The sequence below is a fragment of the Vipera berus genome (assembly GCF_964194415.1).
Source record: "Vipera berus genome assembly, chromosome: 1".
NCBI lineage: Eukaryota > Metazoa > Chordata > Lepidosauria > Squamata > Viperidae > Vipera > Vipera berus.
The window spans coordinates 137,020,097-137,047,542 of NC_138202.1; the positions used below are offsets into that span (position 1 = coordinate 137,020,097).

The 27,446-nt window shown below is 39.7% G+C and overlaps 1 protein-coding gene across 1 annotated transcript in view; it reads right to left on the reverse strand.

The window, feature by feature from the left end:
- Positions 1-27,446, reverse strand: part of NCKAP5 (NCK associated protein 5) — a 643,822-nt gene that overhangs the window by 272,772 nt on the left and 343,604 nt on the right. The window contains exon 5 of the mRNA XM_081341973.1: positions 6,913-7,003. Coding sequence (XP_081198099.1) covers positions 6,913-7,003 — 91 coding nt within the window. The remainder of the gene's footprint in view (positions 1-6,912; positions 7,004-27,446) is intronic.

Below are 27,446 nucleotides of genomic sequence, written 5' to 3' on the forward strand. Positions count from 1 at the left end.
CCTGAGTCTTCGGAGAAGGGCGGGATATAAATGGAATTAAAAAAATAAATAAATAAATTACTGCATGCCCTTCACATTTGGCAGTTTTTTCTATTGCAGGGTTCATTTTCAATTGATCTAGCGGATAAGTCAACTGCAACACAACTTTCTCTTTTCACCCTTGCCTACTGAACTACTGCACACAGCGCCATAGGATGGGCATCGCTATCCCCGCCTATTTCTCGCACATGCTCAAATGAAGGTTTATTTCCTAATTGCCTTCGTATTTTGATCAGCTACCTCTCAATTATCTTTGATTAGCTGCTAGGTTTTGAAAGATAAATCAATTCTTATTGTGCTGACTGGGAATTTAGATATATGGAGAGCATGAAGCCTAGCCTATCTTTAAGAGTCTATTGTGTAATTCAGCACTACTGCAACATCTGATGTTTAAGATCAAATTCAATTTAGATTTATCCAGATTTACCAATGTAAGATGCCAACTTTAAAAGTGCCTTTAGGCACTTCCATCTAGTTTCTGCTTCTCAGTATTTCTTCAACAATGAAATATTACATGAACCAAATTTTTCTGGTCTCCCCTTAACTCCTGTTTATATTTTTCTTGTATATTTATTTGCAAATATAAATATTTTACCTGCCAATCTAAATTCAAAGTCATTGGGTCTGACAATTATAATTATGAAGCAGAAGTATGCAAATTAATTATTTTTGCTTCCATGTATTTTGGCAACTGAATGTGTACACTTACTGAATTCAAATCTAATAGCAAGTTGATTTACATTCCTTCCATTTTAACCTGAAGTGTATTCAATTTTAATAAAAAAAAACCTGTGCATATTACATCAAACCTTTTCCCCAAAAGGCACTTTAAAGTTCCCAAAAGGAACTTCAAAAACTATTTAATTAATATATTTTCACTGTGCTCCATTTTTTTACTATTGTCTTTATATTTCAGGTGGAGATATGTTATGAAGGGGATGCTAAAGGTGTGGTGGGATCAATTTAATAGGGGAAATATGACCCAGAACAATAAGAAATTATTTTTGCCAGGAAAACCTTCCAAATAACACTATAGCTGGGAATTTATAGGTTGCGAATGCTTTCTGTGACAAAAGTTGCTACTTCTACTAGACCCATAGTAGAACACCAGAGAGTAGGGGTTAGAGAAAAGTTGAATAACACAGACAGAAAGCAATTTATCTGTTGTTTTTTTCTGTTTTAGCTCCCAATTCCTTCCATTTGGATATCCTTCTATAACCTATGCCAAGGAAAGATGTAATTATTTTTCTAGGGATTTAAATCAATATTGGCAATAGGATAAAATGTTGTTGTTTAGAAACATTTTATTCCAGCTGCTGATTTTATTGTTTCAGAGTTATTTTATTTATTGGGTTTTAATATACATTTTAATTTTTCCAGAACATTTATTTGCTTGCTTATTTATTTATTTATCAAATGTCTATGGCCATCCAGCTATCTAAAAAAAAAGGTTCTGCAGCAAATAACATATACCGTATATACTTGAGTATAAGCCGACTCGAGTATAAGCCGAGACCCCCAATTTCACCCCCAAAAACTGGAAAAAGTTATTGACTCGAGTATAAGCCGATCCGCCGTTCTGCAAGCCTCTGCCGCCAGCAGAGGCTCGATCCGCCATTTTGCAAGCCTGAATACACAGGAATACCCTGTGTGGCCGCGGCTCGTCGGCAGGCGCCTCCCCAAACCTCCCCAAACCTCGGCAGGTCTCCGTTCCTCCTGCCGACCTTTGGGGAGGTTTGGGCGCCTCCCCAAACCTCCCCAAACCTCGGCAGGTCTCCGTTCCTCCTGCCGACCTTTGGGGAGGTTTGGGCGCCTCCCCAAACCTCCCCAAACCTCGGCAGGTCTCCGTTCCTCCTGCCGACCTTTGGGGAGGTTTGGGCGCCTCCCCAAACCTCCCCAAACCTCTGCAGGTCTCCGTTCCTCCGCGCAGACCTGCCGACCTTTGGGGAGGTTTGGGCGCCTCCCCAAACCTCGGCAGGTCTCCGTTCCTCCTGCCGACCTTTGGGGAGGTTTGGGCGCCTCCCCAAACCTCGGCAGGTCTCCGTTCCTCCTGCCGACCTTTGGGGAGGTTTGGGCGCCTCCCCAAACCTCCCCAAACCTCGGCAGGTCTCCGTTCCTCCTGCCGACCTTTGGGGAGGTTTGGGCGCCTCCCCAAACCTCGGCAGGTCTCCGTTCCTCCTGCCGACCTTTGGGGAGGTTTGGGCGCCTCCCCAAACCTCCCCAAACCTCGGCAGGTCTCCGTTCCTGTTTGGGGAGGTTTGGGCGCCTCCCCAAACCTCCCCAAACCTCGGCAGGTCTCCGTTCCTCCGCGCAGACCTGCCGACCTTTGGGGAGGTTTGGGCGCCTCCCCAAACCTCCCCAAACCTCGGCAGGTCTCCGTTCTTCCTGCCGACCTTTGGGGAGGTTTGGGCGCCTCCCCAAACCTCCCCAAACCTCGGCAGGTCTGCGCGGAGGAACGGAGACCTGCCGAGGTTTGGGGAGGTTTGGGGAGGCGCCCAAACCTCCCCAAACAGGAACGGAGACCTGCCGAGGTTTGGGGAGGTTTGGGGAGGCGCCCAAACCTCCCCAAAGGTCGGCAGGAGGAACGGAGACCTGCCGAGGTTTGGGGAGGTTTGGGGAGGCGCCCAAACCTCCCCAAAGGTCGGCAGGAGGAACGGAGACCTGCCGAGGTTTGGGGAGGCGCCCAAACCTCCCCAAAGGTCGGCAGGAGGAACGGAGACCTGCCGAGGTTTGGGGAGGCGCCCAAACCTCCCCAAAGGTCGGCAGGAGGAACGGAGACCTGCCGAGGTTTGGGGAGGTTTGGGGAGGCGCCCAAACCTCCCCAAAGGTCGGCAGGAGGAACGGAGACCTGCCGAGGTTTGGGGAGGTTTGGGGAGGCGCCCAAACCTCCCCAAAGGTCGGCAGGTCTGCGCGGAGGAACGGAGACCTGCAGAGGTTTGGGGAGGTTTGGGGAGGCGCCCAAACCTCCCCAAACCTCGGCAGGAGGAACGGAGACCTGCCGAGGTTTGGGGAGGTTTGGGGAGGCGCCCAAACCTCCCCAAAGGTCGGCAGGAGGAACGGAGACCTGCCGAGGTTTGGGGAGGCGCCCAAACCTCCCCAAAGGTCGGCAGGAGGAACGGAGACCTGCCGAGGTTTGGGGAGGTTTGGGGAGGCGCCCAAACCTCCCCAAAGGTCGGCAGGAGGAACGGAGACCTGCCGAGGTTTGGGGAGGCGCCCAAACCTCCCCAAAGGTCGGCAGGAGGAACGGAGACCTGCCGAGGTTTGGGGAGGCGCCCAAACCTCCCCAAAGGTCGGCAGGAGGAACGGAGACCTGCCGAGGTTTGGGGAGGTTTGGGGAGGCGCCCAAACCTCCCCAAAGGTCGGCAGGAGGAACGGAGACCTGGGGAGGTTTGGGGAGGCGCCCAAACCTCCCCAAACGTCGGCAGGTCTGCGCGGAGGAACGGAGACCTGCCGAGGTTTGGGGAGGCGCCCAAACCTCCCCAAACATCGGCAAGTCTCCGTTCCTCCGCGCCCTGCCTGCCTGCTTCTTTCCGCTGCGGAAAGAAGCAGGCAGGCAAGGCGCGGAGTTTGCGGAGGTGCGCGCGCACCTCCCCAAACCTCCCCAAACTTCGGCAGGTCTCGGACGGCGGTGGCTTGGGAGAGGTGTGGGCGATCCCGGAAGCACCAAAGCCTCGGCCGCGCACAAGTCCTCGGTAAGTTTTTTTTGTTGACTGGAGTATAAGCCGAAGTGGAATTTTTCAGCCCAAAAAGTGGGCTGAAAAATTCGGCTTATACTCAAGTATATACGGTAAGCATCCATTAAAAAAAAAGCCAAACAAAATCCAAATTAACACTTTCACACAAACAGAGTTCAAGTTAATTAACATCCTGGTAACAACATCCAGGAAAAGGGGCTTATCTTCATAGCCTTCTGAAAGGCCAGAAGAAAAGTTGCTGTCTTTATATGTCATGTTTCATAAGGCAGGCCACAACAGTGACGGCATGCTTCCTAAGGTGAAATGGATGACACTACTTCTGAACACCTCATGTCCAAATTTATTTTTATTTTATTTTTAAATATGTCATTAAACAAAATGTAAGTAAGAAGTAAGCAGTGGAGTACCACAAGGCTCCGTCTTAGGCCCAGAACTCTTCACCCCAGAAGATAAGCTCAGGATCCAAAGAGATCTTGCCAAACTTGAAAAATAGGCCCTATCCAACAAAATGAGTTTTAATGTGGAGAAAAGCAAAGTTTTACATTTAGGGAGGAAAAATCAAAGGCTTAAGTACAGACTAGGCGAGACCTGGCTCAAAAACAGCAACTGTGAGAGGGACCTTGGAGTCCTAGTGGACCATAACTTGACTATGAGCCAGCAGTGTGCAGCAGCCGCCAAAAAAAGCTAATACAATCTTGGGTTGTATAAACAGAGGCATAAAATCAAGATCATGCAAAGTATTAGTACCGCTTTATAAAACCCTAGTAAGACCACACCTGGAATACTGCAACCAATTTTGGTCACCATACTACAAAAAAGATGTTGAGACCTTGGAAAAAGTTCAGAGAAGAGCAACTAAAATGATCAAAGGCCTGGAAACTACAATATATGAAGAATGGCTGGAGGACTTGGGTTTGGCTAGTCTGAAGAAAAGAGGAAACAGGGACAACATGATTGGAGTATTCCAGTATTTGAGGGGCTGCCACAAAGAAGATGGGGTCCTGTTATTGACCAAATCACCAGAGGGAAGGATGAGAAACAATGGTTGGAAACTGTTCAAAGAGAGAAGCAACCTGGAATTAAGGAGAAACTTCCTAACGATGAGGACAATTAACCAGTGGAACAGCTTGCCTTCAGAAATCGTGGGCGCTCCATCACTGGAGATTTTTAAGAAGATTCTAGACAGTCACTTGTCTGAAGTGGCATAGGTTCTCCTGCTCGAACAGGGGGCTAGTCCCTTCCAGCTCTATTCTATTCTATTCTATTCTATTCTATTCTATTCTATTCTATTCTATTCTATTCTATTCTATTCTATTCTATTCTATTCTAAAATCAGTGCAACTAAGGACAGAGTGTCTTTGTGTCAATAAGATATTAAAACATTTTATATAAAAGAAATAAGATAAATTACCTCTGTCTGGAAAAAAAGATCTTAACAATTTAACAATAATGTATGTATATTCTGCTATTCCTCTGATTACTGTTCCATTGACTTGTGAACTGGGCAATATTTAAAGTTCATTAGCATCAGTATTTATTTGGGATACAGGAATATTGATATTGTGATCAGAGCTGTCTCATACATCCCTAGACAATAATTAGGTTTAAGAAAGAAAAGACAAATACGCAGTCAGTGGTCAATAGATCAAAAAGTGTTTACTGCAAAGATGCTTTTATGATTACTGAAATATTACCTTGAACATGTTGCACACAGTGAAAACAACTTACCATAGTCCCTGGAAATGTGGAATTGTTTTATATTTCATAATCTCCATAATCAAAATAATTATTCTCAATATTATTTTCTCATTTCTTTCTGAATTATTTTTTAGAAAATTTAGAGTTTTCTTTTGAATATAATACTCTTTTAACTAGTGGCAAATACAGCTTCAAAGATAATTACATAATTCACGCATTCTCTCCTAATGATGAAAAATAAAACTATTACTATTTTTAAAAAGCAGTTCTGTAGCCTAAGTTATATGAATTGATTAATACTATGGGTTTGATGATAAAAAATACATACATACATACATACATACATACATACATACATACATATATATATAATACACACACACACACACACACACACACTAAATTAAATGTCTATATATTTATGTGTATATATAAGAAATACAGCCCTATATCTTTTTTAATATAACAGGTCGCAAATGATGTCATAGAAGAGATTTTTTTAAAAATTAGAAAAGAAATGAAATTCCTACAGATGTAATGTAATTTTAATAGCTATGCACATTACAATCTGTGCCCACTTAATAAGAGTTTATTATTTAATCAAAGAGGGTTTTAATACATTGACCTCATCAATTAGTCAATATTATTATTCTGATGACATCGTAAAGCATTTTCTCAGAATCTTCTGCACAAATATCTACACAAGTGCACGCATGCAGGCACTTCATGTCCATCTACAGATTTATGTTACTTGTATTCATGTGAAGACAAAGAGTAGGCTAGCTTGCCTAAATGCACAAAGCACCTTCAGTGTCCACATATATGTGCAAATGTAGACATGGCTATATTTTTATAATATGCACATACATGGACACACACAAAGGAAATGGGAATGCACTTGTACATCTTACCCACATGTGAACATATCCTATGTAACCTATATGCTTACACGATTTACTTATATGTGCAGTACAAATATGCAAAGCATAAAAAATAACTCTGCAGTGGGGAACAGAAGGATCATCTCAGTCACCATCTATATTTGCCTAGCATTAAATTAGGATCTGCTCACCTGCCTGCAGTGTTTTACCTGCCTGTCTTCCCAACTCTCTTCCTCTCTTTTCCAGATGTTTCAGACAATCCTCATTGCCATGCATACTCAATGCATGGGAAATCTGTGATAGCTCCAAGCATTGTTCAGAAGCTTAAATGTCATTTTTAATCACATTCTCCATCCATTATTTTTACTGCACTTCCGCCTTATGAGTTTTTGGTTCCGTAGCCAGTACACAGATCATTTCTCAATTCTTCTTTCCCTGAGAAGTATTTTCTGCTTCAACTACATATGTGATAGCGTGTCTCTTCTTCAGAAGAGTTAATTGTAGCAACTTTTAAATCAACTGTGCCTACTCAAATTTCATCTTCTAATGACTCTACCAGTTATTAAGATTTCAAACAGAGTTATGAAAATCATTGTTACCTGATACGATTTTAATATGGGCACAGATTGTTCTCCATTGGGCTCAGACAATCCTTGACTTTGTAGTAGGTTCCTCACTGTTTCTTCCATTCTGGAAAGAGACGAGGAAGAAAAGAGATATTAATGAAAGCACAGAAGCTATAACATATCTCATTATACAAACACAGTTTAAAATATTTCTTAATAACTATGCTAAAAAAGAATATTTCATGTTTATTTATATATAGGGAAATAAATATCACCAAGTAAGAATCCGACATTTAATATAGCTTTATTGTCTGTGCTTATTAATTTTGCCTTAAAACTTCTCTAGACAGCGGGGGGGGGGAGATTCCAGCAACAGTGAAAATATGAAAAACATGCTACTGTATTTGAGTGCAAGTTAAAACTTAATTTATTAAACCTTCATTTAGTGGAATTCAAATAGAAATTTCCATCTGGACATTTTTCAAATTAATGGGCTATTCATACAAATTAGGCTGTTTGTTCAGTAGTGTAGTGGCATTCAATATAATTTTCTACATTTCTATATAATGACAAAGAGCTAAGGACCTCAGAACTATCTTACCTGATCTGACTACAAACCATTTATTCTATCACTGTATTTAAAGAAAGATGAACCTAAGATCTCACAAGCAGGGCAAAAAGAGAAGTCCCATTGTTATGTTCCTAATATATTCTTTGGAATTACATAAAGCACTCCACCAATCCAGTCAATTTATTACAGGTTTTTTTCCCCTTTCATTATAATAACAGAGGTTTTTAGTCTTTTATCAGCATTTATGCTGTTTTCTAAGGAAGCTTTCCAAGAAATTCATTTTATTCAGACCTCTAATTGTTACTTTTGGTATGATTATTGATTTGATATGCTTGCTTTCCATTTATCAAGAGGTACTTAGCACAGTCATTCCATCTTCTGACCAAATGTCAACAAACCAAGTATAATGTTCAACAGCAGGTCTTATTTTTTTCTGCAGCAAATTAAAATAACTTCATTTTATACATTGATATTAATCTTTCTTCAATTTTTTTCTTGTGAACCTGTGAATTCACAAATTTGCCTTAAATACACCCTTATACTTAAATCTTCAGCACACTGAAAAGGATCAAAAAATAAAACAGCAGCAGCCACCACCATAACCATATTGCAAAATGGGCTGTCTTGCTGAGTCAGCATTTATATGAATCAACACATTCATGTGTATGTGAATCAGGAAATCACCGAGATGATAGCAGCTTCAAAAAAAGTGTTATTGACATTTTGGAAATTGTCAACAGTTGCATGCATAATAATAATTAAGGAACAATTAGTTCACAGAAAAGATCTTTCTATACAAGTGAAAACCAATAAGTTGTCACACACATTACTGAAATTTATTTATTTATTTATTTATTTATTTATTTATTTATTTATTTATTTATTTATTTATTTATTTATTTTATTTGATTTGATTTGATTTATATGAAATGAATATATACTGACACTCACATCAAACTTCTTAAATATAGGTTCAACCCTTCCTTTCCTTTTATTTCCAATAATCTAAACAAGAAGCAAGATTTAGCTTTCCAAAAGAAAATATTTGAATTTGAATCAATATTAGGTTCATATAAAATACTCAAAACACATTCTTACACAGAAACACACAGATGCAGGTGTTTAACTCGCAGAAGAGTGTACCATGTGTGTGTGTGTGTGTGTGTATTTGTGTGTATGTATATGTGTGTATGTGTGTGTGTATACATACACACACGTATGGATGGATGGATAGATGGATGTATTCATGCATGCAAGCATTTAAAACATTTATATAGCCACCCATCTTTCAACCTACTCTGAGTTGGCTCCCAATCAAACATTAAAAGCTATAATCATATTAAAGCTATAAAACTAAACAGATCAAACCATTAAAACAACAAAAAGCCAGCACCAAATCAGTTGTAACGTTTGATTATCTAATCTTCTCCCGATTGGAGGAGAAAGCCAGATCTTCAAAGCCTTATGGAAGGCTGAAAGGGTGGAGGCCTGCTGATCGTTAGCAGGCAGTGTTCCACAGGGCAGGGGCAGAACACAGAAAAGGGAACCCTTCCTGCCTCCCATCAGATGGCAATATTTAGGGGGAAGGAACTAGGAGTGTGCCCACCCTATCTGACCCGGTAGGATGGGCAGATGTCCTCAGGGAAAGGTGGTCCTGAAGACAGCCTGGCACTGGGTCATGTAGGGCTTTAAAGGGGATGACCAGCACCTGGAAAGAAACTGGAAGCCATTGCAGATCACGCAACAGAAATGTTACACGGGCAACCTAGTGCCACATTATTGGGCATCTTGCTGCATTCTGGACATGTTGAAGTTTCCAGCTGGCCTTCAAGGGCAGCCTTTTGGTCAGTGGGAAAAATATGATGGCTTTACCTTTTTTAAAAAAAAAAGTCATCCAGAAACCAATTTTTATACTGTATATATTCAGACTGAGCAAAAATTCAGACTGCTACTTTCTTTGTTGAATGTGGAAAACAGCATTTTTAGAGACATATCAAAATATACCATGTAGTAAACTAATCCCAGTACTTTGTTTCAATTGTTATAATGGAAGACTAAACAAGCATTTATTGCTTTCATTTTTAGAAAAGTAATGCATACATCGATAACAGTGATTTTACTGTGAATTAAGTTGTTAGTTTGAAAGTTGTAAGGTACTAGCTATCCTTATCTAGGCATACAGACATAATTCTGTTATGTTAATTGTGTTTTGCACTAGCTCTGTACTGAGGAAAAGGGACACAGGAAGCTGTATTATTTAAGGTTTGACCATCCAGCTCAATATTATCTGCATAGAAAAATGGGGAAAGGGTTAGCATTATTGGTTGCACAGTCAGCCAGACTTTGAGACTGGATTTGGCATTTTTCTCTGTCTATCAGGTCCAGGAACCTGTGATAAGCAGATGTTGTTTAATGATATTAAAGGTATTATTGCAAGATGCAAACTGTTTCTAGTAAAGCTTCATTTTGCAATTGACTGATGGTGATTTTGTCAATGTCGATGAGGTTCAAGTGGAGCTCCAGTTCCTTTGGGATTGTGCATAAGGTATCTATCACTATGGCTGATATCTTTGCTTACTTTTGCTATAGTTGTTCTACTCCCTACTTGCAGGTCTTTGAATTTTTCCCCCCAATTCTTTATCTTCTCTTCTGCTGTCTCCAGGTCCTGCCACCAGTGCCACATCCACTCTCCAGACTTTTATTTTCCTTGCTGACAATTGTTATGTGGCAGGTGCTTGTCTATTTACAGTGTTCCAGAGCACTGTAGTCTGTGCTATCTCCTTGCAGCAGCTAACCAGGTGATCCACAGTTTCTTTGCAGAGGTGACACTTGCTGTCTGTTGCTGTCTGGCTTTGTATGCAATTGTTCTTAAGGACTGATCTTGTGCAGCCAGAATTAGCTCTTCTGTCTCTTTCCTCAATGTTCCTGCTCCTAGCTATTGAGAGGACTTATTATCTGTTATTGTTTTTGTGGTTATGGTGATTTGTTACAGTCATGTTAAGACTGGAATTGGCATTTGTATCTATACATCAAGTTCTTCCCAAGAACCTGGAATAGGCAGATGTTCTTGTTTGAAGTTGCTATATTATTATTTCTAGAACGTATGAAATCTGAGTTTACAGAATCACTTCTTTAACTAGCATCACAGCATTTACCCCTCGCCCAACGTTGCCAACTTTTTTGCTTTGTGCACTGAAAGATTTCTAAGAGTTCAAAAATCAAGATAGATTTTCCAGTAATCAAATTCACACAGCTAAAGTCTAGAGATTGGATACATGTATCTGATAACACACCTGACCTCAATCTCTGTGTTATACCAATGGATATTATTTCAGCAAAATGTCTTTTGCTAAACCACAGAAAATCCAGGGGCGAATAACTAACATTCGTGAAATAGAGCTATAAGGAAAGGCAACAAAACAGAAAAAGACAACAGATCACAAATGATACTTTGTTCCTCAATTAAACAAATGTTATTTTAATTGTTTTCATATTTTGTACAATAGGTAAACAGAGCGTAGAACACTGCAGAAAAAGGTATGGCAACTTAACCTTTTACTGATTAAGCACCAATTATTAACTAGCAGACAGTTGTATATTTTCAAAGCATGCAGCCATGTGAACAATTGCAATTTTCCAATCAAGCAATTAAGGTAATGGTCAAATTAAAAATGTATACAACGTAATCAGCTTGAAACAATTTTAATGAGTTGTCCTCCTTCTTGTACTAAATCAGCTGAAAGAAAACATTTTTACTACATTAGTAAGGAATAAAAGTCCAACAGTGATCAGTTAGTTATATATTAACCATAATGCTATGTCTTTAAGTTGTTAATTGGCCAATGGGTGTGTAAGTGTTCTCATGGCCATAAGAGGAAGCTAGGAACGTAGCTTCTTTCTCTCTCTGAATTCACTGCTTTCTACTGTTACTGTTTTTGCTCTGCTGTTGGTTTACTACTGTTGTAAACCTGAACTGTGTATTGACCTCTGGACCGGTAAGAAGACTTTGTAGTTTGGATTACTCCTTGGACTGTTGCTATTGTGTATGACTTGGACTGTTTATTTTTGACTGTGCATATTTGTTTTTACACCACCTCAAAGTAAAATACTTTTTGCTTTTAGAACTCAGTGTATTTCTGTGTGTGACTTTTTTACTACTCTCAGTACCCATTCCTTGTCTGTGCAACTCTTTGGTAGCACAAGGAGACCTCTGCACAATAAATTCCATAACACTGGTTATGGGCCCAGGCCTGTACTGAGAGTTAGTACACACAGTATTCCTAGCTGAGTTTGTATTTGGTGTAAAATGGCACAGGAACTGTTGTCAGGCATCTCCTGGATAACCCGGTTGGATGGGACAAACTATGTTTCCTGGTCCACGAAATGCTGCTTGCTTTTGCGCAAGGAAGGACTATGGGCTGTTGTAAATAACCCACCAGATACTACTGCTTGGAATCCAGATGACGAAGAGGATGCAAAGAAGTTAGACGACTTTAAACGAAGCAATGAGAAAGCTCTTTGCATTATTGGACTAACACTGAATGACCAGCAGCTTGTCCATATTCGTGGTGAGGAGTCTGCTGCTAGGTGTTGGGATGTTTTGCGAAGGCTTTATGTTCGAGACAGTGTGGGTGCACATATACACCTTACACGTAAGCTGTTTAGGGCTCGTTTGCAGAAGAATGGAGATATGCTGACCCATTTAAATTACATGAAGGCAACTTTTCAAGAGCTTCATGAAAAGGAGCTGATTTTTTCAGAGTTGCATCAGGTCTACATTATTCTGTCATCTTTGGATGAGAGTTATGATGGATATGTTTCTTCTTTGGAAGTCCTGACCAGAGAGGAACTGACATTGACTAACATTACTGGGAGACTGCTGGAAGAGTCCAGAAGGAGGCGTGACAGAGACCAGCTGAGAGAGACACAGCCACGAGAGGAGCAGCAATTTACCACTGCTTACAATGTCAAGAAATGTTATTCTTGTGGGGCTAGAGGGCATATAGCCAAATTCTGTAGAAAGGGTAGAAAACAGAATGTAAATAGCAGTGGGAAGGCTAAAAAGAGCATTGGTTTGGCTATTTCTGGTAAACCAACATCCAGAAATAATGAATTGTGGGTTGTTGATAGTGGGGCTTCACAATGCATTACTAAAGAGAAAAAGAGGTTTATTACTATGAAAAACAGCAACCAATATGTTTCACTGGCCAACGGTTGGAGGATGAAGGCCTCTGGTGAAGGTAATTCCTATTGTCCATGCATTGATGAACAGTTACCTATGTTATATATCCCTAAACTAAGATTCAACCTGTTATCTGTAAGGGAATTGGTTAAGGTTGGGTTTGTGGTAACATTCAGAGGGGAGCAATGCACTATTGAGAGGAATGGAACCTGTGTAACTGCTAATTTGAAAGATGGTTTATTCATTCTCACAAGTAACCAGGTTAGTACAGTTAAAGCTAACTCAATATGTGAGAACAAGAAGCCACATGATGAATGTATACATTTATTGCATAGGCGGTTAGGGCATGTAAACTTTAACTCACTACGTAAAACAGTGGAATTAGTAGAGGGAGTTAAACTGAAGCCATGTAGTAAGTATTTGAATTGCAATGCCTGTAATCAGGAAAAGAGCAAGGCAACTCCTGCAAACAGGATAAACGGCTTCAAAACAACTGTTCCTTTGGAAGTTGTGTTTGCTGATTTAATTGGACCCATGAAACCAAGTTTAGGAGGGTCATGTTATGTTTTAAGTATATTGGACCACTACTCTAGATATGGTTTTTGTTATCTGCTTAAGTCAAAGGCAGATACTTTCCAACAATTTGCAAACTGGCTGAAGTTCGTGGAGAGAAAAACAAAGAGAAAGGTTCAGTGCATAATTACTGATAATGGTACTGAATTTACAAATAAGTGTTTTGTTGATATGCTACAATCAGCTGGCATTGAGCATAAACGTTCAGCCCCTTATAGGCCTCAACATAATGCTTTTGTTGAGAGACGTGGGCAAACGTTACAAGCCATGATGAGAACGATGTTAAGAGATTCTGGCTTAACAGATAGACTGTGGGGGGAGGCAGCAAAATGTGCAAACCATGTTCTGAATATAGTTGTTAATACTTCTACTGGTAAAATACCATATACTATATGGCATGGTAGAAGACCAAACCTTGATTACCTGCACACGTTTGGCACCCCAGCTTGGGTCCACATTCCTGCGCAACTCAGGAGTAAAGGCCAACATAGGGCTAGGCAATTATACTTCGTAGGTTACGAAGCTAATCACAGATCCTATCGTTTCTGGGAACGAGGCACAACTAATGTATATAACAGTGCGAGTGCAAAATTCCTTGAGCACGTTGGTTGGGATAGGTTAGAGCAAGAAACTGTTAATACTGATCCTCTAGTGTTTGAGGACTCCTCTGATAACGTAACTAGTAATGATAATTCATCTCCTGTAAATATAAAAGATGAAGAGGAGATAGGGGAGATAATAGAGGAATCAGAGGAAGGAAAGGAGTCAGAAACTCAAAGCCCTGTAATTCCTTGGCGTTCAACGCGCATCAGACATCCACCTGATCGCTATGAAGCTAGTATATGTCAAGTTAGTGTAGAGCCTTCTAACTATGATGAGATCAGGATGTATCCTGAAAAGGAACAAGCATCATGGAAAGCTGCAATGAACAGGGAGTTGAATTCTTTGCAGGATCTTAAGGTTTATGTGAAAGCAAAACTGCCACCTGGTGAGCAAGCTATAAGTTGTAAATGGATATATAAAATAAAGAAGGGTGTAGACGGAACTATAACCCATAAGGCACGTTTGGTTGCACAAGGTTTTGCCCAAACTACTGAGGATTATGACGAGGTGTTTGCACCCAGTCTAAGGGCAACTACTTTAAGAGCAGCTTTAGTATGGGCGGCTAAAAACCAATATATGGTTAATCATGTAGATGTTGAAACTGCATATTTACATGCTCCATTGCAACATACTATTTATTTAAGAATACCACCAGGATTGACCAGTGATAGAGACCATGATTGTTGGGAGTTAAAGAAAAGCCTCTATGGATTGAAACAATCAGGCTATGAGTGGAACAAATGTATAGTAAATGAGTTAAGTGCAATAGGTTTTGTAGCCAGTAATGCTGATCCTTGTTTGTTTAGAAGAGATCACAACGGAGCATTATCTTTTCTTTTATTATTCACAGATGATATTGCAATAATAACAAAAACTGAGTTAGAAGCACAAACTATCATTTCAAGATTGCAAAATAAATTCACAATTAGAAATCTTGGGAAAATAAGCCACTATTTGGGGTTAGATATTGTGAAAACAAATAGGGGTTTTAAGGTGTCGCAAGCCAGTAAGATATCTCAGTTATTAAAGAGATACAATATGGAAATGTGTAAACCAGCAAAAACTCCGATGGCTATGGATTTTAAGGACACTAATGTGGAGAGTCCTGTATTTGATAAGACTATGTACCAATCTTTGATAGGAAGTCTTATGTATCTGAGTAATTGGACTAGACCTGATATTTCTTACTGTGTAAACCAATTGGCTAGGTACAACAATGAACCAACTGTTAGACACTGGCAATCAGCTAAACGAGTATTAAGATATCTGAAGCAGACTATTCACTACTCGTTATATCTAGAGCCAAATCGTGAGTTAATCCTTACTGCATATGCAGATGCGAGTTTTGCCTCTGATTCAAACAGTCGTAAATCTACCTCAGGGTTGGCTGTAATGTTGGGTGATTCTTTGATTGGATGGAAGTCTATTAGACAAAAACACATAAGCTTATCTACAATGGAGGCTGAATTTTCATGTCTATCAGTGTTATGTACAGAACTGCTAGTGTACAAACAATTATTGTTAGATATGGGTTTAAATGTAAATGATCCATTCATTGTGTATGAGGACAATCAAGCTGCGATAAAGATGGCTAATAGTGCTGCAGTAAGAACAAGATCTAAACATACTGATCTTCGTTATTTAAATGTCAGACAATGTGTCAAGGATAAATTAATACAGTTAGAGTATTGTCCATCTGATGTAAATATTGCAGACCATTTTACGAAGGTACAAAGTGCTGTGAAACACAATGCTAATTGTGAAAGAATGTGCATAAGATTGTAAGAGTTATATATTATTCTACCCAAAGGGGAGAATGTTAGGCATATGGTGTTAGCCTACAATGTTGGGTTGAAAATATATTAACCATAATGCTATGTCTTTAAGTTGTTAATTGGCCAATGGGTGTGTAAGTGTTCTCATGGCCATAAGAGGAAGCTAGGAACGTAGCTTCTTTCTCTCTCTGAATTCACTGCTTTCTACTGTTACTGTTTTTGCTCTGCTGTTGGTTTACTACTGTTGTAAACCTGAACTGTGTATTGACCTCTGGACCGGTAAGAAGACTTTGTAGTTTGGATTACTCCTTGGACTGTTGCTATTGTGTATGACTTGGACTGTTTATTTTTGACTGTGCATATTTGTTTTTACACCACCTCAAAGTAAAATACTTTTTGCTTTTAGAACTCAGTGTATTTCTGTGTGTGACTTTTTTACTACTCTCAGTACCCATTCCTTGTCTGTGCAACTCTTTGGTAGCACAAGGAGACCTCTGCACAATAAATATCATAACAATCTGCATGCCACATGCATGTGCTTTCCATTGGTCCCAAAAGATTTTAAATTATAAATGCATAGTTGAAGAAGTAATGAAGAATACAGTTTACTCAGTCTACTGGATAGCCCTCTTGGAGAGGAGTCAAGATCATTAGTCAAACATTTTGAAGTGATCTGATTATTATTTCAGCTGCTGTCTTTAACTGGGGTTTAGATGAGTTGAATTATTTAAATCACTAACTTATTATTTCTTATTAATTATTAAACTAGCTAAAGTATTTAGGGTATTTGTGAAACATTATTCTAAGGAGACAAAGGTGTCATATTAAGTGAAATCATAAAAATCAATAATGAATGACATGATTCTATAGACAACTCTTCTGTCACTCAGAATTAAGACTAAGATAGTAAAAGCATAATCAAAATGAATGCAGTTGTAATGATTAAATTCACTCTAGAATTCTAGGGTTAAAATCAATTATACAAGCCTGGATATCAAAGTAAAGGATACTGAAATTAGCGGGAGTTGTGAAGGTGGTTTGGGTATTTGCTCACAAAATATGTGATGGAGCAGAATTATTTTTAAAAACTGTTTGAATTATGGGTTTTAATATGCTAACATTGGGCATAGTAATAAATAACATCACTTGTTTCCATTAGTCAAATTAGATCTAATAAAGTACATAGATCTAACGTTTTCAAAGAAAACTTAGAGAATGAACATCTTTCAGATAAACATAACTACATTTAGTTTGTGAGACTATGCCCAGACTATGAAAGGTTTATCAACAGGCATACTTTTGGAGTACCAAAAGTACTCCTGTTGAGCAAGAACTTGCATTTAGCTTCCCTGACCCCAATCCAATGTCTTTAACAGTGTACCATTTCAGTAATTTGCATTAGTTTTACATTTATCTTTAGTTGTTAGGTAATGAATGTCTAGTCCCTCATCACTGGCTACCCTGGCTATGTAGGAATTATATGAAGTGTATCAAGGATCATAGCTTCCCCAATCCTTTTCTAAGTGGCCAAATCTTAAAAAGTATGGAAAAGAGCAGGAGTGGAGAGTCACATTCTCAAATGAACACTCTAAATTGTGATTCTGGAAACAAATGTTATCAATTAAGTCTGGATTTTCCAAAACAGGAATGTCTTTTAAATCAAGCAAAAGGTTTATTTTGCATGCGTGCATGTATGTGTGCACACACACACACACACACACATGCAAACTTATATATGTACACAGAAATAAGCTCTCTAAATTCTGATTCCAGAAATAAATGTTATCAAAACAGAAATGTCTTTTGAATCTAGCAAAAAGATTCTTCAGCATGTATTACATGTGCTTATGTGTGTGTACACATACACACAGAGAGAGATGCATGCATACTTATATAAGTAGACCTAAACACGTTTTTATTCTGAAAAGTACCTGAAGAATGGAATATTTATGAAATGAGGTAATAAAACTGAGCTTTGTGTACAGTGCAAGAAAGCAAAACTTAGAAACATAAATATTTCCAGAAGGTAGAAGAAAGGAGACATCTGAATTAAAGATGAACAAGAAAAAGAGAAGAAAAAATATTTTTATGAGGCTATTAAAAAGGTTGTGGCATAGAATCGAATGGAAAGAGTCACTGCTTATTCACAAAAGCGTTTTATTTATTCACAGCAGGTTTCCATACATTTACTCTCCCAAAAGGGTGAGAACAAAGGGCAGAGAATCCAGCAGAGCATGATTTGTACAGAGAGCTAAGGTGAGGGAGGGCTTGGTCTTAATGATAGCCTCAGAATGGGAGCTACACCATCCTTTATTTACTCATGTCTCAACCACTTGCACATAGCATTTATCTTCAACACAGTCAGAAATACATTTTCCAAATACTGTGTGGGTTTTTAGCTCTAAAGCTCCCATCGAGCCTAATGGGAATCCCGTGGCTAAAACCCCATGCTAACCTTTGAAAATATATTCCAAAGTGTTGAAATAATGTACTATTTGAACATTATCCTCTTAAGCAGGTGCTAGGATGTGACTGAAGGAAAACAAGGATTTTTAAAGCCATGTTTTGTAACACTGCATACCTAGCAGGGGTCTCTAAAAATGTTTACCTGAAAATGAGTTTCTTTTTCACTACAAGTGCTTTGCATTATTACACCAGTAGGACAAAACTCTTTATAGATACTGCATTAATTTTCAAATTATGAATTGTTGGTTTTTTCCCAATCAGCCTTACAAGGTCTCAGATAATCTGAAGTGATAATCTGAAGCGATACTGTAGGCTGTACTTTATAAGTAGAATTTATTTCACTTGACACTGTTCATAAATTATCTAAAGGTTTCCATCTGTTAGGTAAGTCATATATTTAATAAATATGGGAAGAATAGTAACTATTAAGACAAATAGCAATATCACTTAGATTTATATACTGCTCCATAGTGCTTTACAGCCCTCTCTGAGCAGTTTACAGAGTCAGCACATTGTCTCCCACAATCTGGGTCCTCATTTTACCAACCTCAGAAGCATGGAAGGGTGAGTTAACCTTAAGCCGGTCAGGATCGAACTCCAATCTGTGGCAATAACCATTTGTTTGTAGCAAGACAGAACCAGTTAGGTGTTCTCCTTCTCCACCAGAGCGGTTTATAGAACCGAGCAATTTGAGAACTTTCTTTGGAAGGAAATGGTAAAGTCTCCTTTCTCCCTCTGATCATTAAGTGGAAGAAAAGCATCTTTCAAGTGCAGGAAATAAGGAGCCAATGTGGTTCAAATGAATATCGGGTTATTGCATGCTAACACTCTCTACAAGAATCTGAACTACTAATGGTCAAGGAGAATTGGTGGTAGATAAGAGTCAACAGAATTCAAGATGGACTGGACTTATATCTCTTGTGGGCACAAAGGGACTCAAGACTGATGATGCGCTTGACCCATCCCTCGGGCTCAGCCTGGTCATCTTCTACATTATCATCCCCATTATACCCAACAACCTTTTCACTGCCACTGCAAAGTCAGCAGGTAGCTGTGTGGAACATTCCTTTTTGTAGGCAAGTGCTATTTTATTTTATTTTTATTTTTATTCCATTTATATCCCGCCCTTCTCCGAAGACTCAGGGCGGCTTACAAGCTTAGCAGTAGCCTTCATTCTATGTATATGCCTGCTTATTAGGGCTTTCACACACACACACCCCCAAGCGGCATTATGAGTTGACTACCACCATAGAAGATTTTTTAAAAGGATTTTACTTTCATCTTGTATTAGACAACCCTGTTAGATCATTGTTTCAGAAGTATTTCCTTAACTGAACAGAGAAACATAATAATCAAGGGCAAAAAAGCAGTGGGAATGGGCAATTTCTGACTTCCTGCTGGCTTCATCAGGTTGACCACCCACTGGCAACCAATGGTGAAACTGGTCTATCTGGCCATCAGAGGGCTAGGGAGGGACTGGTCTACCTGAACTTCAGCAACCAAAGGAAAACTAAGTTTATCCAGTCTCTGGAGTGCTAGCTAGGGAAGGACCTGCCTATTGAAATCTTTGTGAAGGCCAAATTTACTGCCACTAATTCCTATCTCTCCACCCTCACCATTTCTTGTCTTCTTCCATCCCTGGCCATGCATATCTCTTTGCTTATTGTTGCAGCACTGAAGTGACCACAGATTTGCCAAATTTCAATCTTACTTGAGTCATAGGTCCCGGATTTTGGACCCATTCTTTAAGTTAGCCCATTTTAGATACCTTTGTTCAACAGTTGCTGCCCTATGATGCATTGTTTCATCCAGTTAAAGATTACAGATATGAGAGTTTTAGTGGTATATAGATAAGCAAGGAGATGTGAATGCCCAGGGATGGAAGAAGAGAAGAAATGGTGACAATAGTTAGTGGCAGTAAATTTGGCCTTCACAATTCTGCTGAATGGCTTGCCATCAACGGTTTGTTCATGTGTCAATCAGAAAGTTCAAGAAGGAACACTAACCCCTAGTACATTTTTCCTAATATTAGCCTAGCTGTCAGCTGTCCTACTGTATGCCTGTCTTACTTCTTAGAAATAAAGCCATGTCATTCTATATATGCAGCAGCTTTTTGCTCTAACTCATCCAAAGCGATGGGGTCAGTTCCTGAACTGAAGGCAATTTCATTCTCAATGAAGTCACTTTACTTAATGGAATTTTCAGAACTGTATGGTTCTGGTTATCCACCTCCACAATACTTTGGAGCATCCCTTGGAGACCTGTTCATTTTAAGATCTGAGGGATATTATTTCTCTTTTCCTTTTGTCATTTTTCCTTCCCTTTTGGATTTTGATCCATTTCTAAAAATTCAATTTGCCTCAGCAATTCTTCTGGAATTGGATTGCTTATATACTTTAAAGGATAAAATTAGCAGCCCACAGATTGATAAACTGATTTTAAGGAAAAGGTGAGGTTGGAACATTTACTTTGAAATATGTCAAGTGACCAAAGGGGAATTCACTTTTGAGGGCAAATATATATATATACATTTGACTCAATATCATTTTCTTGATCATTATTTCATGTTCATGGTGCAATGAAGCAGAATAAGGTCACAGTATTTCTAAGGAGTCCATCATCTATATTTACCATCAAAATTGAATTTAATCTGCATAAATACTGACTTCCACATCTGTAGTTCAACTTCACAGAAAAACAACTTTAACACACTAGGTAGTAATAAAAGAGGATAGAAGACATTGCTCTATAAATAGTAAACAACCAGATAAAAGCATAAATAAACAACAAATGCAATCATAAATGTTTAAGTCTAGGAATGGGGAAAAATAATTTGAAACATTTGTTAATGCAATTATACATAATGCACTCTCCCTAATGGACAGCCAAATCAAAATGTGATTTCTGAGGCTTGTGAAATTAAAAATGCGTACAAATGTATATTAAGAGAAAATGTGTTAAAACTATGTAAAAGAAGAGAATGGCACTTCTTAATTATCTTACTCATTTTAAGATGTCTAAAAAATATAAAACTGGTGTAGAAATGGGACGAAAAAAATACAATCAGGAAAATGAGAAAACTGAACTGAAAACCAGCTTGACAGATCAGCATCCTCTGACTAGAGTAAATACAATGCCTGCAGTAGTCAAATCATTTCCATATTGCTCCTCTTTGGATGTGTCTATAAGTCACCATGAGTCAAACTTGATTAGAAGGAGACTTTTCTTATCTGCAATACAATGTTTGTGTATTGTGTGTGTGATCATTCATGTGTGTGTTTGTATATAGTCAAATACTTATTTATTGGATGAAATATGCAGAAATGAGTTTTTAGTTTGAAAACACTTCATTTATTCTTTGACACGTATCCCATAAATTTAACCATGTAACACTTTAACTATTCCCATAGTTTTTATTTTCTAAGGCCAGATCCCCTTCATGGATTACTGCCTTGTCGTGGAGAAGGGGCTTGCGTAATTCAATGAAGCTATGAGCTATGCCGTGCAGGGCGACCCAAGACGGAAAGGTCATAGCAGAGAGTTCTGACAAAACGTGATCCACTGGAGAAGGAAATGGCAACCCACTCCAGTATCTTTGCCATGAAAACCCTATGGACAGTACCAAAAGGCAAAACGATATGACACTGGAAGATGAGCACCTCAGGTCGGAAGGCGTCCAATATGCTACTGGGGAAGAGCAGAGGGCTAGTACTAGTAGCGCCAGAAAGAATGAAGGGACTGGGCCAAAGCCGAAAGGACACTCAGCTGTGGATGTGTCTGGTGGTGAAAGGAAAGTCCGATGCTGTAAAGATTTTTTCTCCATAGGAACCTGGAATGTAAGATCCATGAATCAAGGAAAGCTGGACATGGTCAAACAAGAGATGACAAGACTGAACATCGACATCTTAGGTATCAGCGAACTAAAATGGACAGGAATGGGTGAATTTCATTCAGATGACCATCAGGTATACTACTGAGGGCAAGAATCCCTCAGAAGAAATGGAGTAGCCTTCATAGTCAATAAAAGAGTAGGAAAAGCAATACTGGGATACAATCTTCAAAATGACAGAATGATCTCAGTTTGAATCCAAGGCAAACCATTCAATATCACAGTAGTCCAAGTCTATGCCCCAACCACCAGTGCTGAAGAGGATGAAATTGACCAGTTCTATGAAGCCCTACAGCACCTTATAGAACTAACACCAAAAAATGATGTCCTTATCATCATGGGGGATTGGAATGCTAAAGTAGGAAGCCAAAAGATAACTGGAATAACAGGCAAGTTTGGCCTTGGAGTACAAAATGAAGCAGGGCACAGGCTGATAGAATTTTGTCAAGAGAATACGATGGTCATAACAAACACTCTTTTCCAACAACCCAAGAGACGGCTCTACACATGGACATCACCAGATGGTCAACACAGAAATCAGATTGACTATATGCTCTGCAGCCAAAGATGGAGAAGCTCTATACAGTCAGTAAAAACAAGACCAGGAGCTGACTGTGGCTCAGACCATGAGCTTCTCATTGCAAAGTTTAGGCTTAAACTGAAGAAAGTAGGAAAAAGCACTAGGCCACTCAGGTATGAACTAAATCATATCCCTGTTGAATATACAGTAGAGGTGACAAATAGATTTAAGGAATTAGATCTGATAGACAGAGTACCTGAAGAACTATGTACAGGTTTGCAACATTGTACAACAGGTAGCAACCAAAACCATCCCAAAGAAAAAGAAATGCAAGAAAGCAAAATGGTTGTCTGAGGAAGCTTTGCAAATAGCTGAGGAAAGGAGGGAAGCGAAAGGCAAGGGAGAAAAAGAAAGATACGCCCAATTGAATGCAGAATTCCAGAAAATAGCTAGAAGAGATAAGAATGCCTTCTTAAATGAACATTGCAAATAAATAGAAGAAAACAATAGAATAGGGAGGACCAGAGATCTTTTCAAGAAAATTGAAGAGATGAAGGGAACGTTTAATGCAAAAATGGGCACGATAAAGGACCAAAATGGCAGGGACCTAACAGAGGCAGAAGAGATTAAGAAGAGGTGGCAAAATTACACAGAAGAACTATAGAAGAATGAGCTTAAAGTCCCTGATAATCACAATAAGGTGGTCACTGACCTCGAGCCAGACATCCTAGAATGTGAAGTGAAGTGGGTCTTAGAAAAGCTGAGCAACAACAAAGCTAGTGGAGGTGACAGTATTCCAGCTGAGCTATTCAAAATCTTAAAAGACAATGCAGTAAAAATGCTACGCTCAATTTACCAGCAAATTTGGAAAACTCAACAGTGGCCACAGGATTGGAAAAGATAAGTTTACATTCCAATTCCAAAGAAAGGCAGTGCCAAAGAATGTTCAAACTACCGCACCATTGCACTCATTTCTTATGCTAGTAAAGTTATGCTTAAAATCCTACAAGCTAGACTCCAACAGTATGTGGATCGAGAACTACCAGAAGTACAGGCAGGATTTCGATGAGGCAGAGGAACTAGAGATCAAATTGCCAACATACGCTGGATCATGGAGAAAGCTAGGGAGTTCCAGAAAAACATCTACTTCTGCTTCATTGACTATGCTAAAGCCTTTGATTGTGTGGATCATAACAAACTGTGGCAAGTTCTTAAAGAGATGAGAGTACCAGACCATCTTATTTGTCTCTTGAGAAACCTATATGTGGGCCAAGAAGCAACAGTGAGAACTGGACACGGAACCACTGATTGGTTGAAAATTGGGAAAGGAGTCCGGACAGGCTGTATACTGTCGCCCTGCTTATTTAACTTATATGCAGAGCACATCATGAGAAAGGCAGGGTTAGAGGAATCAAAAGTTGGAATTAAGATTGCCGGAAGAAATATCAACAACCTAAGATATGCAGATGATACCACTCTAATGGCAGAAAGTGAAGAGGAACTAAAGAGCCTCTTGTTGCGGGTGAAGAAGAAGAGTGCAAACTTGGGTTGAAACTTAACATTAAGAAAACCAAGATCATGGCATCCGGCCCTCTCAATTCCTGGCAAATAGATGGGGAAGAAATGGAGGTAGTGACAGATTTTATTTTCCTGGGCTCCAAGATCACTGCAGATGGGGACTGTAGCCAAGACATTAAAAGACGCTTGCTCCTCGGGAGGAAAGCAATGGTAAATCTAGACAGCACACTAAAAAGCAGAGACATCACCTTGTCAACAAAAGTGCGTATAGTCAAGGCTATGGTCTTCCCAGTTGCAATGGGAAGTGAAAGCTGGACCATAAAAAAGGCTGAGTGCCAAAGAATTGAGGCCTTTGAACTATGGTGCTGGCGAGTCCCTTGGACTGCAAGGCGTTCAAACCAGTCAGTCCTAAAGGAGATCAACCCTGACTGCTCTTTAGAAGGCCAGATCCTGAAGTTGAAACTCAAATACTTTGGCCACCTAATGAGAAGGAAGGACTCACTGGAGAAGAGTCTAATGCTGGGAAAGATTGAGGGCAATAGAAGAAGGGGACAACAGAGAATGAGGTGGATGGATGGAGTCACTGAAGCAGTAGGCGTGAGCTTAAATGGACTCCAGAAGATGGTAGAGGACAGGAAGGCCTGGAGGAACGTTGTCCATAGGGTCGCGATGAGTCGGACATGACCTCGCAGCTAACAACAATGACAACAAGGCCAGATATTCCGATTATTGCAACTTAAATACCAATAAGAACTGCATCAATAGTACTGAATTATTCCGATCAAGATTTATATAAACAAAGAAAATCTTTTTGAATTCATTAGCTGAAATGGGAAATAAAAATACTAAAGAACAAGCCAAATAAATAAGGATGGATACTTTTCTCGTGTTGAAATTTGTGACAAATTTTGTGTTTCTGAAGGATTAGCCTATCAAAAGTCATTATCATACCAAAATGTAAATTCTACGTTTTGAGAAATTATGCTTCTGAATTCGCAAAAATACAGGTAGTCCTCAGATTACAACATGATGGTCCAATGATACTGTACTGTAAATAAATTCTTCCCACAGCCAGGAGTTCAAATCCTGACGGGGCTCATGGCTGACTCAGTTTTCCATCCTTCCAAGATCAGTAAAATGAAGACCCAGATTGTTGGGGACAATAGGCAAATAATGCTTACATTATTTAGCTGGGGTGGGCTAATTGCTAGGAGGGAGGAAGCTGCCAATAGTTAGGATCAAGGTTGAATTGCTAAGATGCTTGTTAACCTCTGTTGCTACTCAACCTGCCACAGAAACAGGGGAGGAGGGAAAGCCAGGGAAAGAAATGGGAGTTTCAAGAAACTGTCCACGGATTGTGAGACCCAAGGTCATCAAAAGCAGGAGTCTGACAGAGAAGTGTACCGTTCCCATAACAAACAGAAAGCATGTGAATGGGCAACATGAACACATGGTGGGTGGGGGTTATGAAAAGCCACTGTTAACTAACCAGATTTTCACACAGAAAAACTAGAGTTGATTTTGCTTCTGCAGTGCTGGTATATGTATTCAATAAAGATTATCTCTTATGGCACCTCAAGACCTTAAATTTTCTTCAATATTGGATTCGCCAGAGGATGATTGAGAATTAGAAGTTATAGAAGGAGCAGAGTGGAAGAACAAGATATCCCTACACGTCTGCCACTTCAATTCTGCCTCGCCCACTGGCTTCCCCTCTCTACCCTGATTGGAGGTGGGGACAGCAGAACGGGAGAACTGATCCAGTATTACTCATGGTCTTGTTTTATTTTATTTATCAAATCTGTTTATTTATTAAATTTATTAGCCACCCATCTTACCATGTGGTAACTCTGGATAGCTTGCAATCCCAGAGTCATTAACCATTAGCCATTGTTCCATTCCACAGCCACTGGTCAGGCCTTGATAAAACAGCCAGAACATTGGTCAGAGGCAGAAAGCAGTAACAATATGGCATCTTTTAACAAATTTTGGCAAATCTGACTAGGAGGAAAGCAAGCTCCCAATCCAAAGTTAGCAGAATGAATTCCCTGCTCAAGTTGACAGAAACAACTGTTTGAATTTGTTCTACCAGCAGCAATATCTGACTGCTGGCCTAGTGATGGATTGTATTGCAAATCAGGGCTGTTTCTGGAGGAGGCAGAGGAGGAGAGGACCTGGATCTTATGGAGCAAAGGAACTGGATAAGGCTGTCGGCAGGCCCAGAGGAAGAGAGAGAGGCTTTTGGAGGAGTTGGTGGCGGCGGCAGCAGTGTGCTCCAGGGGCGAAAAGAAGCAAGGCCTCTTTAAGGAAAGGGTGGAAGAGTCAGCATCAGAAAAAGGAAAGAAGGCGAGGTTGTCAGAATACAAGCTAACTTGAGGGCTAATCCACATGGAGCCCCATTTCCATCTGTCCTGTTTGCCATCGTTCACTCCCTAGAGACTAAAATGGACAATGTGAAATTTGAGCAGGCCCCGAACAAGGAGTATATATCGGAGGTGGTGACCCTTTGAGAGCTGTATGCAATGAAATTTCATTTTGATGTATGCCGATTGGTGTACATTCAAAGTGACAATAAAGTTATCATCATTATCATCATCATTGCTGGTATGGTCTCTGCTAATGGGTTGAGAGGCCCAACCTGATTTGTGATGCTGTCTCAATGTGGGCTGCGAGTTCCTAAAAAGACTCAGAGGGCTTCATGCAGCCTACAGGCTACAGGTTTGAGACCCTGGCACCCTAATGAGCTCAGACTAAAAAAGGACGATATATTAAAATGTAAATAAAATTCAATACAGGTCTGAACATTCCACAGCACTGAGTAAAGCAATTTCTGTAAGGAAATCATTGTATGAGCATAAGTTTAAATGTCAACTCATGAGAATAATTTACATTGAAGAAAATATATAATACATCTTTCAACAGAATGAACTTTCTTCTCTGTGTTTCAAATTGTCTTGTAAAACTCCGTCCATAATGAAATACTGTCTGAATAGCTACATGTTCTGATATATAAAAAATGCATAAATATAAGCTATTCAAATGTTAACACTGAAAAAGGAAACCATTAGAACTCACTGAGGTGTGTTAAAGAAAATGAGTCTCTGTGTTTTTTTTATTCAACACTAAGTTTTTCATACGCACTTCTATTCTGGCCTTTTATCCTCACTGCCAATGAAAAGTAAAGACCTTTAACCCAACTAACCTGGATGGATAATTTGGTCTAAGCATGGACAATGATCCCACAGCAAACAAGAAGTCTTTCAACCAAAGATGGACAGAAAAGGAATTTTCTAAAGTATGTTGGAGGTGAATCCCGAACCAAACAACATTTGGAAAAGTCAGAATAAGGGACTTGGTGATGGTTCTGACAGTGGCCAACCCAACTTCACAAGGAAGCCTACTAGTCTCCCAGCAGATGCCTTCAGAGGCAGTTACACCCCAGTCAAGGTTAATAGACACTGGTCCCCATG